The sequence below is a fragment of the Doryrhamphus excisus genome, chromosome 16 (assembly GCF_030265055.1).
Source record: "Doryrhamphus excisus isolate RoL2022-K1 chromosome 16, RoL_Dexc_1.0, whole genome shotgun sequence".
In the NCBI taxonomy this organism is placed as follows: Eukaryota; Metazoa; Chordata; class Actinopteri; order Syngnathiformes; family Syngnathidae; genus Doryrhamphus; species Doryrhamphus excisus.
Window position 1 is genome coordinate 1,292,646 of NC_080481.1, and position 14,580 is coordinate 1,307,225.

Here is a 14,580-nt window from a genome sequence, read left to right on the forward strand (position 1 = left end):
GCTAGAGGACGTGCTTAAAGTCGGTCCAAGAACTATTTTCTATTGCGGAGTACTCCCAATATTTTATATAGTAGTCCACAGTCAAGTGGCACTAACCTACGCGGACTAATGATGCAGGTGTTCCGCGGCAGTAATTAGGCGTTTTTCTTCTTCGAGAGATGACTTCGCTAACTGTTTTCTCTACACTAAACAGCACAACGCATTTGAGCATTTTGAGCGTTTAAAAGCTGTAAGTAACAGCATTTCGTGGTTTTATCTATGTATGTGCGATTTAGATGCCCCTAACCACGTTGCTGTAAAGTGTTCTTAACAAATTGGTGTCGTCAAATGTGGCTACCTCATGATGCTTTTTGTGTATAGAGGAATATATTGTATTATTTATTTTTAACCCAATTGTGTATAAACATCGACATCAATTTCAATCAATTTCGTTAACAGAGGAGTTTCCAAGTATTTTACTTATTAGTCTTACTAATCTTTGAATGCTAACTTGCCTGACTTTTTGGTTGATATTGAATGGCTGTTGAATGTCTGAGTTTCCCTAAAGTAGCCAACTGTTGTATACAAGTTTAAATTAGTTGAATTGAACTATATCCGAGTTAGACTCGTATCAAGGTGTATCAAAGTTTGCAAAACCTGTGCCAAAATCTATACATTTTTAAAAAATTGAAGCTTATTTCATATCCCTCATGTAGCTACATAATGTCTCCTAGTTAAAATATTTGGAAAAAAAACCCTTGGCAAAACCTGTGCCAAAATATTTAATTTTTTTTTTAATTGAAGCTTCTTTCATATTCCTCATGTAGCTACATAATGTCTCCTAGTTGAAATATTTGGAAAAAAAACCCTTAGCAAAACCTGTGCCAAAATATATATATATATTTTTTTAAATTGAAGCTTCTTTCATATTCCTCATGTAGCTACATAATGTCTCCTTGTTAAAATATTTGGGGAAAAAACCTCTTCAAATCACAATGTCCAAACTACATTTAAACTGGACATTTTTTATATTTGCAAAGGCAACAAATTATTCCCACAGCACTGTACTTTTGATTTAGTCATCCATATTCTATACACCTCAAAGTCATAGGTAAGCTGGAGCCTATCCTACAAGTCTTCAGGCGAGAGGTGGGGTGGGTTTACACCCTGGACTGGTCACCAGTCAGTCACATGTAGATAATTAACCATTCACATTCACACCTTTGGTGAATTTAGAGTCTTCATTAAGCCTAAGACGCATGTTTTGGGGATGTGGGAGGAACCTGATGCACCCAGAGAAAACCCACATATGTATGGGAACATGCAAGGTACGAAGGTACGAATCCCAATTCTCCAGACTGTCAGGCCGACATGCTCCAGTATTGTGATTTAATTTTAAAATAATTTGAATAGGCTTATTTTACCACCACCAATGTAAAGCAATTATTTTTATGGCATCAAAACATGTTAGTCCAAAGCATCCATGCATTTGTTGTAATTCGATATAATTTTCATGCAAATTCTAAAAGCATTGCAGCGACAACTCTTGATTTTAATTTTTCTGTACTACTTCCTGTTTTGAACTAGCGGTCAACCAAGATGAACAGCAGCGGACCAACGTATCCCCTCGCCTCTTTGTATGTCGGGGACCTGCATCCGGATGTTACAGAGGCCATGTTGTACCAGAAATTTTCTCCTGCAGGGCCAATCATGTCGATACGTGTGTGTCGTGATATTATCACTCGGAGATCTTTGGGATATGCTTATATAAACTTCCAGCAACCAGCTGATGGTAATGTACCCGTTCTATAATTTTCCTACTCAAAACCATTATCTGTTTAGGACAGTCTTGGTGGTGGACTTATACATTTCCTTCACTAGTGCTCATTGTGACATTTGAGCTGGCAGTCGGGACTATTCACGCACTGGTTATCAAATTAGGGACTACCATTGTCTCTAAGTATTTTGGGCATAGTGTCACTGAAGCTGCAAACAGCATTGATGTGAAAGTGCCCTCTCTTTAAAAAAATGTCAGCGAGGCATCCCAAAATTTCTGTGAGGTGACAAAAGTAATGTCTCAGTCCACAAATACAAGATGTACACATAAGTAAGACGTCTCTCCTGTGTGACACGTATAATGAGGAATATCATTTATGAACTCTTATGAGCCTTTGCTATCTTCCTGAAACCTTTTTCTTCTTTTAGCGGAGTGTGCTTTGGATACAATGAACTACGACGTCATTAAGGGACGCCCCATTCGAATAATGTGGTCTCAACGTGACCCTGGCCTCAGGAAGTCTGGTGTGGGCAACATCTTCATCAAGAACATGGATGATTCTATTGACAACAAAGCGTTGTATGATACCTTCTCAGCCTTTGGGAATATTTTGTCCTGCAAGGTATACGTGCTACTTGGTGGCATTTGATGTGTTCATGTGGTGATAAGTTTATTATTTTATAACATTATTGTTTGTGTTGTAGGTCGTTTGTGACGAGAGAGGATCGAAAGGCTACGGCTTTGTTCACTTTGAAACTCAGGAAGCCGCAAACCGCGCCATTGAAACCATGAACGGAATGCTGCTGAACGACAGAAAAGTGTGAGTACATAAAAATGGTATAGTAAGAAGTTTTGTCATCAATCTGATAAACACAATGTGAGGCAATGAACATGCATGTAAACTGGTAGGATCTCTTAATAGGAATATTTATTTTGGGTGTCAACATAAAACACAAGTGTTGTCATCCTGAGTGAAAGACAAATAAAAATATCGGCAATATTTGTTATGACTCGGGATGCTCTGATCGATTGGCCGACATCAGTGAAAGCATGATATCGACATTGGACACTACTGGCTTTAAAATGCAGATCCCATCCGCCAAAAGTTTTGCACCCTGCAAAATGTTTCTCAAAAATGTCTGACCGGGGTGGTGCGTTGAAAAACTTTAGATTGGTGCGGCATTTGGGGCCAAACACTTAGCAGGGCATGGCGTGTTTGAGGCTCGCGATGTGATCGTCCGTCAACCCGCTGTACTTGAATGTGGGCACCATTTTGGGATGAGTACCGCCTCTGAGGGCCTGCGTCGGGCTCTGCAAGTCGAATGACCGTTTGCCACGCTTGAAACGGGCGTTGAGCACGCTGATATCAGAGTCGGCTGCATCTGCTCTTCAGAAGGCAGCGGATGCGGCTGAAGGGACCGTTTTCATTCAGGTTTTCAATTAATAATCTTAGATGAGAAATAAATGTATGTAAATATATATTGGCTTTAAATAAGCTATGAAAGTAATTGTTACAAAAATTTTCATTTTGTAAAAGTAGCTCTCAAGAAAAAAAAAACTATATTAGACCCCTAATATAGCCTGTAGTACATTTAAACATTTACACTGCATGGATGTTATCGGGATTTCACTCATGGATTGTCTGGATCTTGGAGATTTTATGATCATGTCTGCAGTTTTGTTGGCCATTTCAAGTCCCGCAAGGACCGAGAGGTGGAGTTTGGCACCAAAGCTATGAAATTCACCAACGTCTACATTAAGAACTTTGGTGAGGACTACACCGATGACAAACTGAAAGATGTCTTTTCCGCATTTGGTAAGAGTGTTGCATGTTGCTTTAATGGTCTGACCTCCATCTTGGAAGGTTAAAAGTGATTGTTGGCGCCTCGTCTCAGGGAGGACTCTTAGTGTGCGTGTGATGAAGGACGAGAGAGGTCGTTCGCGTGGTTTCGGCTTCGTTAATTACGCCAACCATGAGGACGCGCAAAAGGTATTGTCATGTTTCTGTGTTGAATTTGTCAAGATTTCACTTTTATGTCCAGGTTAAAAAGTAACATATGACACATATACACAACGTATAATGTAGCATTAGTTTAACAATTTTCACGAGATGAAGCAAGGCAGTAGACAGCGGACTCCATTTTGTAGTGAAAGTTGTGACATGCTGATGCTTCTGCTTTCAGGCAGTTGATGAGATGAACGGCAAGGAGATCAATGGGAAAATGCTCTATGTCGGGCGGGCTCAGAAGCGGCTGGAGCGCCAAGGCGAGCTTAAGCGCCGGTTTGACCAGATCAAACAGGACCGCATCCAACGTTACCAGGTGACGCTGCCATTGTTCATTTTGAACAATGTCACACTTCTTAGGAAGCTGGATGTTAACGTTATTTAAAACATTTTAACAATCTTGAAAGCCCATATATCGGGGGTGCCCATTATGTTGATCTGTCCACATCACAGAGGAGAGGACTTCCTTATTTGGTTCATAGTTAGGAAGCGCTTTGGGCGTGTGACCAATCACACCATAGTGGACATGCCAGGAGGCGGGCCGTGGGTGGAATAAATTAAAACAGACCGTTTTGGCAGGAAGCACAAATGGAAGGAAATACAGCTGGAATAGGTGCAGATTCTGGAAAATCTGCTCAGAAATCCTAGATATAAAATAATATATATAATATAATATATATATATATAATATATAAATACTACACCTCCACTCAAAATGTGAATTCAACCCATCATGACTAATATTAGTGCTAGCGTGATTCCTCAGCGACTAATAAAGACATGACTGCTGGCCAAATACATTTTCAGACTTTTAGTATATTTTATCTTTACGTTTTTTTTCTTCAAGTTAATATAGTGCTGTTAATGTATGTATGTATATACATACGTATGTACGTATGTGTATGTATGTACGTACGTATGTGTGTACGTGTGTACGTACGTATGTGTATGTACGTACGTACGTATGTGTGTACGTGTGTACGTATGTACGTATGTGTGTACGTATGTACGTATGTGTATGTACGTATGTACGTATGTGTATGTACGTATGTACGTATGTGTATGTATGTACGTATGTGTGTACGTATGTACGTATGTGTGTACGTATGTACGTATGTGTATGTATGTACGTATGTGTATGTATGTACGTATGTACGTATGTGTATGTATGTACGTATGTACGTATGTGTATGTATGTACGTATGTACGTATGTGTATGTATGTACGTATGTACGTATGTGCATGTATGTACGTATGTACGTGTGTGCGTGTATGTACGTATGTACGTGTGTGCGTGTATGTATGTACGTGTATGTATGTACGTGTGTGCGTGTATGTATGTGCGTGTATGTATGTGCGTGTATGTATGTACGTGTGTGCGTGTATGTATGTGCGTGTATGTATGTACGTGTGTGCGTGTATGTATGTGCGTGTATGTATGTACGTGTGTGCGTGTATGTATGTGCGTGTATGTATGTACGTGTGTGCGTGTATGTATGTACGTGTGTGCGTGTATGTATGTGCGTGTATGTATATACGTGTGTGCGTGTATGTATATACGTGTATGCGTGTATGTATATACGCATGTATGTATGTATATACGCATGTATGTATGCATGTACGCATGTATGTATGCATGTATGTGTATACGTGTATGTATGCATGTACGCATGTATGTATGCATGTATGTGTATACGTGTATGTATGCATGTACGCATGTATGTATGCATGTATGTGTATACGTGTATGTATGCATGTATGTGTATACGTGTATGTATGCATGTATGTGTATACGTGTATGTATGCATGTATGTATATACGTGTATGTATGTATGTATGTATGTATGTATGTATGTATGTATGTATGCGTGTATGTGTGTATGTGTGTATGTGTGTATGTGTGTACGTATGTGTGTACGTATGTGTGTACGTATGTGTGTACGTGTGTACGTATGTGTGTACGTACGTACGTACGTACGTACGTACGTTTTTTTCCAAAAATCACCAAATTGAAAATCTGGCATTTGTTGCCATTTTTGGATGCTTCTGGGTCCCCTGTTGAGCGTGTGTGAGGTTTCCACTTTTATTTTTGACAGAAAAGTGCTTTAAAAGCAAGTTGAAAAAAATGAAAAAAACGACATACTAACCCCTTACGTTTTTTTCCAAAAATCACCAAATTGAAAATCTGGCATTTGATGCCATTTTTGGATGCTTCTGGGTCCCCTGTTGAGCGTGTGTGAGGTTTCCACTTTTATTTTTGACAGAAAAGTGCTTTAAAAGCAAGTTGAAAAAAATGAAAAAAACGACATACTAACCCCTTACGTTTTTTTCAAAAATCACCAAAATCAAACTTTGGCATTTTATGCCATTTTTGGATGCTTCTGGGTCCCCTGTTGAGCGTGTGTGAGGTTTCCACTTTTATTTTTGACAGAAAAGTGCTTTAAAAGCAAGTTGAAAAAAAATGAAAAAAACGACATACTAACCCCTTACGTTTTTTTCCAAAAATCACCAAAATCAAACTTTGGCATTTTATGCCATTTTTGGATGCTTCTGGGTCCCCTGTTGAGCGTGTGTGAGGTTTCCACTTTTATTTTTGACAGAAAAGTGCTTTAAAAGCAAGTTGAAAAAAATGAAAAAAACGACATACTAACCCCTTACGTTTTTTTCCAAAAATCACCAAATTGAAAATCTGGCATTTGATGCCATTTTTGGATGCTTCTGGGTCCCCTGTTGAGCGTGTGTGAGGTTTCCACTTTTATTTTTGACAGAAAAGTGCTTTAAAAGCAAGTTGAAAAAAATGAAAAAAACGACATACTAACCCCTTACGTTTTTTTCAAAAATCACCAAAATCAAACTTTGGCATTTTATGCCATTTTTGGATGCTTCTGGGTCCCCTGTTGAGCGTGTGTGAGGTTTCCACTTTTATTTTTGACAGAAAAGTGCTTTAAAAGCAAGTTGAAAAAAAATGAAAAAAACGACATACTAACCCCTTACGTTTTTTTCCAAAAATCACCAAATTGAAAATCTGGCATTTGATGCCATTTTTGGATGCTTCTGGGTCCCCTGTTGAGCGTGTGTGAGGTTTCCACTTTTTAAAAGCAAGTTGAAAAAAATGAAAAAAACGACATACTAACCCCTTACGTTTTTTTCCAAAAATCACCAAATTGAAAATCTGGCATTTGATGCCATTTTTGGATGCTTCTGGGTCCCCTGTTGAGCGTGTGTGAGGTTTCCACTTTTATTTTTGACAGAAAAGTGCTTTAAAAGCAAGTTGAAAAAAATGAAAAAAACGACAGTGCTTTAAAAGCAAGTTGAAAAAAATGAAAAAAACGACATACTAACCCCTTACGTTTTTTTCCAAAAATCACCAAATTGAAAAAATGGCATTTTATGCCATTTTTGGATGCTTCTGGGTCCCCTGTTGAGCGTGTGTGAGGTTTCCACTTTTATTTTTGACAGAAAAGTGCTTTAAAAGCAAGTTGAAAAAAATGAAAAAAACGACATACTAACCCCTTACGTTTTTTTCCAAAAATCACCAAAATCAAACTTTGGCATTTTATGCCATTTTTGGATGCTTCTGGGTCCCCTGTTGAGCGTGTGTGAGGTTTCCACTTTTATTTTTGACAGAAAAGTGCTTTAAAAGCAAGTTGAAAAAAATGAAAAAAACGACATACTAACCCCTTACGTTTTTTTCCAAAAATCACCAAATTGAAAATCTGGCATTTGATGCCATTTTTGGATGCTTCTGGGTCCCCTGTTGAGCGTGTGTGAGGTTTCCACTTTTATTTTTGACAGAAAAGTGCTTTAAAAGCAAGTTGAAAAAAATGAAAAAAACGACATACTAACCCCTTACGTTTTTTTCAAAAATCACCAAAATCAAACTTTGGCATTTTATGCCATTTTTGGATGCTTCTGGGTCCCCTGTTGAGCGTGTGTGAGGTTTCCACTTTTATTTTTGACAGAAAAGTGCTTTAAAAGCAAGTTGAAAAAAAATGAAAAAAACGACATACTAACCCCTTACGTTTTTTTCCAAAAATCACCAAAATCAAACTTTGGCATTTTATGCCATTTTTGGATGCTTCTGGGTCCCCTGTTGAGCGTGTGTGAGGTTTCCACTTTTATTTTTGACAGAAAAGTGCTTTAAAAGCAAGTTGAAAAAAATGAAAAAAACGACATACTAACCCCTTACGTTTTTTTCCAAAAATCACCAAATTGAAAATCTGGCATTTGATGCCATTTTTGGATGCTTCTGGGTCCCCTGTTGAGCGTGTGTGAGGTTTCCACTTTTATTTTTGACAGAAAAGTGCTTTAAAAGCAAGTTGAAAAAAATGAAAAAAACGACATACTAACCCCTTACGTTTTTTTCAAAAATCACCAAAATCAAACTTTGGCATTTTATGCCATTTTTGGATGCTTCTGGGTCCCCTGTTGAGCGTGTGTGAGGTTTCCACTTTTATTTTTGACAGAAAAGTGCTTTAAAAGCAAGTTGAAAAAAAATGAAAAAAACGACATACTAACCCCTTACGTTTTTTTCCAAAAATCACCAAATTGAAAATCTGGCATTTGATGCCATTTTTGGATGCTTCTGGGTCCCCTGTTGAGCGTGTGTGAGGTTTCCACTTTTATTTTTGACAGAAAAGTGCTTTAAAAGCAAGTTGAAAAAAATGAAAAAAACGACATACTAACCCCTTACGTTTTTTTCAAAAATCACCAAAATCAAACTTTGGCATTTTATGCCATTTTTGGATGCTTCTGGGTCCCCTGTTGAGCGTGTGTGAGGTTTCCACTTTTATTTTTGACAGAAAAGTGCTTTAAAAGCAAGTTGAAAAAAAATGAAAAAAACGACATACTAACCCCTTACGTTTTTTTCCAAAAATCACCAAATTGAAAATCTGGCATTTGATGCCATTTTTGGATGCTTCTGGGTCCCCTGTTGAGCGTGTGTGAGGTTTCCACTTTTATTTTTGACAGAAAAGTGCTTTAAAAGCAAGTAGAAAAAAATGAAAAAAACGACATACGTTTTTTTCCAAAAATCACCAAATTGAAAATCTGGCATTTGATGCCATTTTTGGATGCTTCTGGGTCCCCTGTTGAGCGTGTGTGAGGTTTCCACTTTTTAAAAGCAAGTTGAAAAAAATGAAAAAAACGACATACTAACCCCTTACGTTTTTTTCCAAAAATCACCAAATTGAAAATCTGGCATTTGATGCCATTTTTGGATGCTTCTGGGTCCCCTGTTGAGCGTGTGTGAGGTTTCCACTTTTATTTTTGACAGAAAAGTGCTTTAAAAGCAAGTTGAAAAAAATGAAAAAAACGACAGTGCTTTAAAAGCAAGTTGAAAAAAATGAAAAAAACGACATACTAACCCCTTACGTTTTTTTCCAAAAATCACCAAATTGAAAAAATGGCATTTTATGCCATTTTTGGATGCTTCTGGGTCCCCTGTTGAGCGTGTGTGAGGTTTCCACTTTTATTTTTGACAGAAAAGTGCTTTAAAAGCAAGTTGAAAAAAATGAAAAAAACGACATACTAACCCCTTACGTTTTTTTCCAAAAATCACCAAAATCAAACTTTGGCATTTTATGCCATTTTTGGATGCTTCTGGGTCCCCTGTTGAGCGTGTGTGAGGTTTCCACTTTTATTTTTGACAGAAAAGTGCTTTAAAAGCAAGTTGAAAAAAATGAAAAAAACGACATACTAACCCCTTACGTTTTTTTCCAAAAATCACCAAATTGAAAATCTGGCATTTGATGCCATTTTTGGATGCTTCTGGGTCCCCTTTCAAGGCCTTGAAAATGACGTTTCAGGGCCTGGTCAAGGCCTATACAGTATATTTTCTTATATGACCGGTTGATATTCACCAAATTGAAAATCTGGTCTTTTATGCCATTTTTGGATGCTTCTGGGTCCCCTGTTGAGCGTGTGTGAGGTTTCTGTGAGGTTTCCACTTTTATTTTTGACAGAATACGTGTGTACGTACGTACGTATGTGTGTACGTATGTGTGTACGTATGTGTGTACGTATGTACGTATGTACGTATGTGTGTACGTATGTACGTATGTGTGTACGTATGTACGTATGTGTGTACGTATGTACGTATGTGTGTACGTATGTACGTATGTGTATGTATGTACGTATGTACGTATGTGTATGTATGTACGTATGTACGTATGTGTATGTATGTACGTATGTGTATGTACGTATGTGTATGTATGTGCGTGTACGTATGTGTATGTATGTGCGTGTATGTATATACGTGTGTGCGTGTATGTATATACGTGTATGCGTGTATGTATATACGCATGTATGTATGCATGTACGCATGTATGTATGCATGTATGTGTATACGTGTATGTATGCATGTATGCATGTATGTATGCATGTATGTGTATACGTGTATGTATGCATGTACGCATGTATGTATGCATGTATGTGTATACGTGTATGTATGCATGTACGCATGTATGTATGCATGTATGTGTATACGTGTATGTATGCATGTACGCATGTATGTATGCATGTATGTGTATACGTGTATGTATGCATGTATGTGTATACGTGTATGTATGCATGTACGCATGTATGTATGCATGTATGTGTATACGTGTATGTATGCATGTATGTGTATACGTGTATGTATGCATGTACGCATGTATGTATGCATGTATGTGTATACGTGTATGTATGCATGTATGTGTATACGTGTATGTATGCATGTATGTGTATACGTGTATGTATGCATGTATGTGTATACGTGTATGTATGCATGTATGTGTATACGTGTATGTATGCATGTATGTGTATACGTGTATGTATGCATGTATGTGTATACGTGTATGTATGTATGTATGTATGTATGTATGTGTATACGTGTATGTATGTATGTATGTGTATACGTGTATGTATGTATGTATGTGTATACGTGTATGTATGTATGTATGTGTATACGTGTATGTATGTATGTATGTGTATACGTGTATGTATGTATGTGTATACGTGTATGTATGTATGTGTATACGTGTATGTATGTATGTGTATACGTGTATGTATGTATGTATGTGTATACGTGTATGTATGTATGTATGTATGTGTATACGTGTATGTGTGTATGTATGTATGTATGTGTATACGTGTATGTGTGTATGTATGTATGTGTATACGTGTATGTATGTATGTATGTATGTATGTATGTATGTATGTATGTATGTATGTGTATACGTGTATGTATGTGTATACGTGTATGTATGTATGTACGTATGTGTATACGTGTATGTATGTACGTACGTATGTACGTACGTATGTACACGTATGTATGTATGTATGTATGTATGTATGTATATACACTTACATATACATACTTATACATACTTACATATGTGTGTATGTGTATATATATATGTGTGTGTGTATATATATATATACATACATATATATGTATGTATATGTATGTATGTATATATATCAGGTTGGATGTCTTGTGTTTAGGACAGTAGTTTCAAAATGTACGGGTAAGATTTTATGTTTTAGGTTATGACATGGATGTTTCTGTCTTTGTACTTGACTTCTATCTTTCTTTTATCTTTCTCCATCTTCAGGGTGTCAATCTGTATGTGAAGAACTTGGATGATAGCATTGATGATGAGAGACTCAGAAAGGAGTTCTCCCCCTACGGCACCATAACAAGTGCAAAGGTAGCAAACACAACATAAAGTTATTAAACACTACCTTATGACTATCTGGTTAGTCACATAGAATCAGGATCCATTCCAATAATGAGCCATGCCAAGTTTTGAGATTGTGCTTGAACTTCCTGCAGGTCATGACCGATGGCTCCCAAAGCAAAGGCTTTGGCTTTGTCTGCTTTTCTTCACCAGAGGAAGCAACTAAAGCAGTCACGGAGATGAATGGAAGAATTATTGCCACCAAGCCTCTTTACGTGGCCCTGGCTCAGCGAAGGGAGGAACGGAAAGCCATTCTTACCAACAAGTACATGCAGAGAATGGCCACCTTGAGAAGCATGACCAGTCCTATTATTGACTCCTATCACCAGACCAGCTACTACATGACCGTACCGCAGGTAGGCTTGTTCTCTTAGGCAGTCATTCAGTCATTTTCTAACGCTTATTTGGGCGAGAGGCGGGGTACACCCTGGACTGGTGGCCAGCCAATCACAGGGCACATATAGACAAACAACCATTCACACTCACATTCATACCTATGGACAATTTGGAGTCAACAATTAACCTAGCATGTTTTTGGAATGTGGGAGGAAACCCACGCATGCACATGGAGAACATGCAAACTCCACACAGACATGGCCGAGGGTGGAATCGAACTGGGTCTCCTAGCTGTGAGGCCTGCGTGCAGCCGAAATACATAATAAACGGACCTTACTCGGTTTTAATTGGAGACCCCTGAGCTCTATGATCAATAATATTGTTTAGAAAAACCCACCTCATTTATCATACTAATTCAGTATATGATGATTAATGCTTTAATTTGAATTAATTGATTAACTGATCACTAAAGACGTATGTAATGTAATAAATGTCTCCTCTGTGCAGCCTCCTCCCCGCACCTTCTATGAGCACAACGCCATCGGCAACATGAGACCAGTACCTCGCTGGACAGGACAGCCCCCCAGAGTGCAGGGTGAATTGACCACTTTTGGCTTGTGACCAAATGGGACATGTTCAAACCCCACACGGCCGTGTTTTCAGGCTCATACTCGACTCACTACATTGGCGGCTCTGCTCCTCGCCGGGGGTCCACTCCCATCGCCACAGTCAGACAGGCTTCCACCCAGGCTCCACGCGTCATGGCTTCCACACAAAAGACGAGTAAGTCCGAGCTTCTGAAGTTCTCATTCCACGGTTGTGGATGGTAGAATCGCTCACGCACACGCGTGTGTAGGCAACATCGGAACCCAGACCATGAGAGGACGAGCTGACATGTCGGGAGTGTCCAGGAGCGGCCAGTTTAAATACTCTTCAGCAGTGAGGAACCCTCAGCAGGTCATCTCCATGCCTGCATCCATGACCAGACTCCAGGTACTATTTATACTATATATATATATATGTATATACTATTATACTAATAGTATTTCCTTAGGTTGTTCCTGCACCTGTGATGGAGCAACCTGTTCACACTCAAGGCAACGAGCCTCTCACTGCCTCCATGTTGGCTGCAGCACCACTTGCTGACCAGAAGCAGCTTCTTGGTATTCTTCTTGGTCTTTCCGTTTTTGGTCATCAGTCCTTTTATTTATTCATATTTGGGCTTGGGTGGCGTCACTAGTTTTTTTTTTTTTATCCTGTTGTCTCCATCGATGCTGCGACAGGTGAGCGTCTTTACCCTCTCATTCACGCCCTTCATCCGACCTTGGCGGGGAAAATCACCGGAATGCTGCTGGAGATCGACAACTCGGAGCTGCTGCACATGCTGGAGACACCAGAGTGCCTCCACTCCAAGGTAAAACTTCTCATTTTTTTTTAAAGTCTGCATCATCAATAAAACTTTATGAAGTAATTCCTGCTCCTTTTTTTTGGATCAGGTGGACGAGGCCATCGCGGTCTTGCAAGCCCACCAGGCCAAGGCCTGCTCTCCAAAAAAGTGAAGTCCTTTCAGGTCAGAGTCCTTTTGTGTAGTTGCTGTTTTTCTGTGTTGTTGGTTGTGGAGAAGACAAATATCAAAGCTTATTCAGTTGCAATTACATGAATTTCACATCCATTCTGTTTAAATTTGGAATTTAAAAATGTACCACAAAGTTAATAGATAATCATTCTGTATACTCTAATTATTCTAATACATTTGTTAAGTTAGTAAAAAAAATCTGAGACTTGTTTTCTGAGGTAAGTTTGATTTAAATATAATTGTAGTTTTCTTTCCAGGCGGTGACCACCCTGGAGGAGGAATAACATTTAGGAAAAAAAAGAAAAAAAAAAGAAAAGGACTATTGTATGTGGATGTAATTGACAAAAGAAATTTGGAGATGAATGTTATGTTACTGTTTGTAAGCTTTTGTTATAAAGTTCACAATAGGCATTAAACCTGTAGTGACTTCTTTAACACCAACACATCAGCACCCATGCAATTCTATTCAGACATGGAACACCGGATTATCAATATTTGGACCGTACATGAACATATCATTATGCTCATCGACAGGAGTCTAAAAGCACGCGTAGGCAGAAGTTTGTCTTTTGCAAAAGGGGAAAGAGTCCCTGCTCCAAGCGCTAGAGCCACTTCCCTTCTCAGCCTTTTTTTTTTTAAAACTCAGTTTAAAGTTTCGGTTTCACATTCCAGCAAACTATATGAGTAGTTGTCTTTTTAGTTGGTGTTGTCAGTGAGTTTGAGTCTAGAGATGTGTTCCAAGGCCATATGTGTTAGGTTGTTTTGTCTATTTATATGCCCCAAGTGTTTGCTCAATAGATTATATACAATAGCCAGAGAATAAATGTGTTTTCATGTGATAACGTAAATTTTTCCAGCATCCGTCCACATCGTTTGCACTGAACAGTTAGGCACCAAGAGTGGAAAATGGACCTTAAACATGTAGTCAATTTTGGGCTACAAGCAGTAACAGCTACTCCTGTCTGCAGGTCCCTAGTGTATTGTGATTAGGGGCATCTGGCTAACTATACTACAGTTTATAGACAAATTCAAGCGTGGTCATGCTTCCATTTTGCAGTCAGGATTTGAGCATTCAGGATAAATAGCAAGAGTTTATTTGGTTAGCTTCTCCTGGCTCTCCATGAAGGCGGTCTCTTTTCACTCTCCCTTATTTTTCCTGTTTTGTCCTCTCTCATACTTGTATGAA

General features: G+C 38.6%; 1 protein-coding gene across 1 annotated transcript; it reads left to right on the forward strand.

Annotated features, from left to right (window-relative positions):
• Positions 1–60: 60 nt before the first annotated feature.
• Positions 61–13,816, forward strand: LOC131104365 (embryonic polyadenylate-binding protein-like). The gene is made up of 16 exons (XM_058051456.1): positions 61–229; positions 1,567–1,771; positions 2,185–2,378; positions 2,461–2,576; positions 3,433–3,572; positions 3,652–3,746; positions 3,940–4,077; positions 11,357–11,452; positions 11,578–11,838; positions 12,326–12,413; positions 12,482–12,601; positions 12,675–12,811; positions 12,873–12,981; positions 13,102–13,232; positions 13,315–13,388; positions 13,652–13,816. Exons 2-15 carry the CDS (start codon positions 1,579–1,581, stop codon positions 13,375–13,377), a joined length of 1,881 nt encoding a protein of 626 aa, XP_057907439.1. The 5' UTR covers positions 61–229; positions 1,567–1,578; the 3' UTR covers positions 13,378–13,388; positions 13,652–13,816.
• The last annotated feature ends 764 nt before the right edge of the window (positions 13,817–14,580 follow it).

Coding starts and splice junctions, on each gene's coding strand:
- LOC131104365 (XM_058051456.1), top strand. CDS start 1,579: ATGAACAGCAGCGGACCAACGTATCCCCTCGCCTCTTTGTATGTCGGG. Junction 2,379..2,460: donor GGAATATTTTGTCCTGCAAG/GTATACGTGCTA, acceptor TTTGTGTTGTAG/GTCGTTTGTGACGAGAGAGG. Junction 12,812..12,872: donor CATCCATGACCAGACTCCAG/GTACTATTTATA, acceptor GTATTTCCTTAG/GTTGTTCCTGCACCTGTGAT.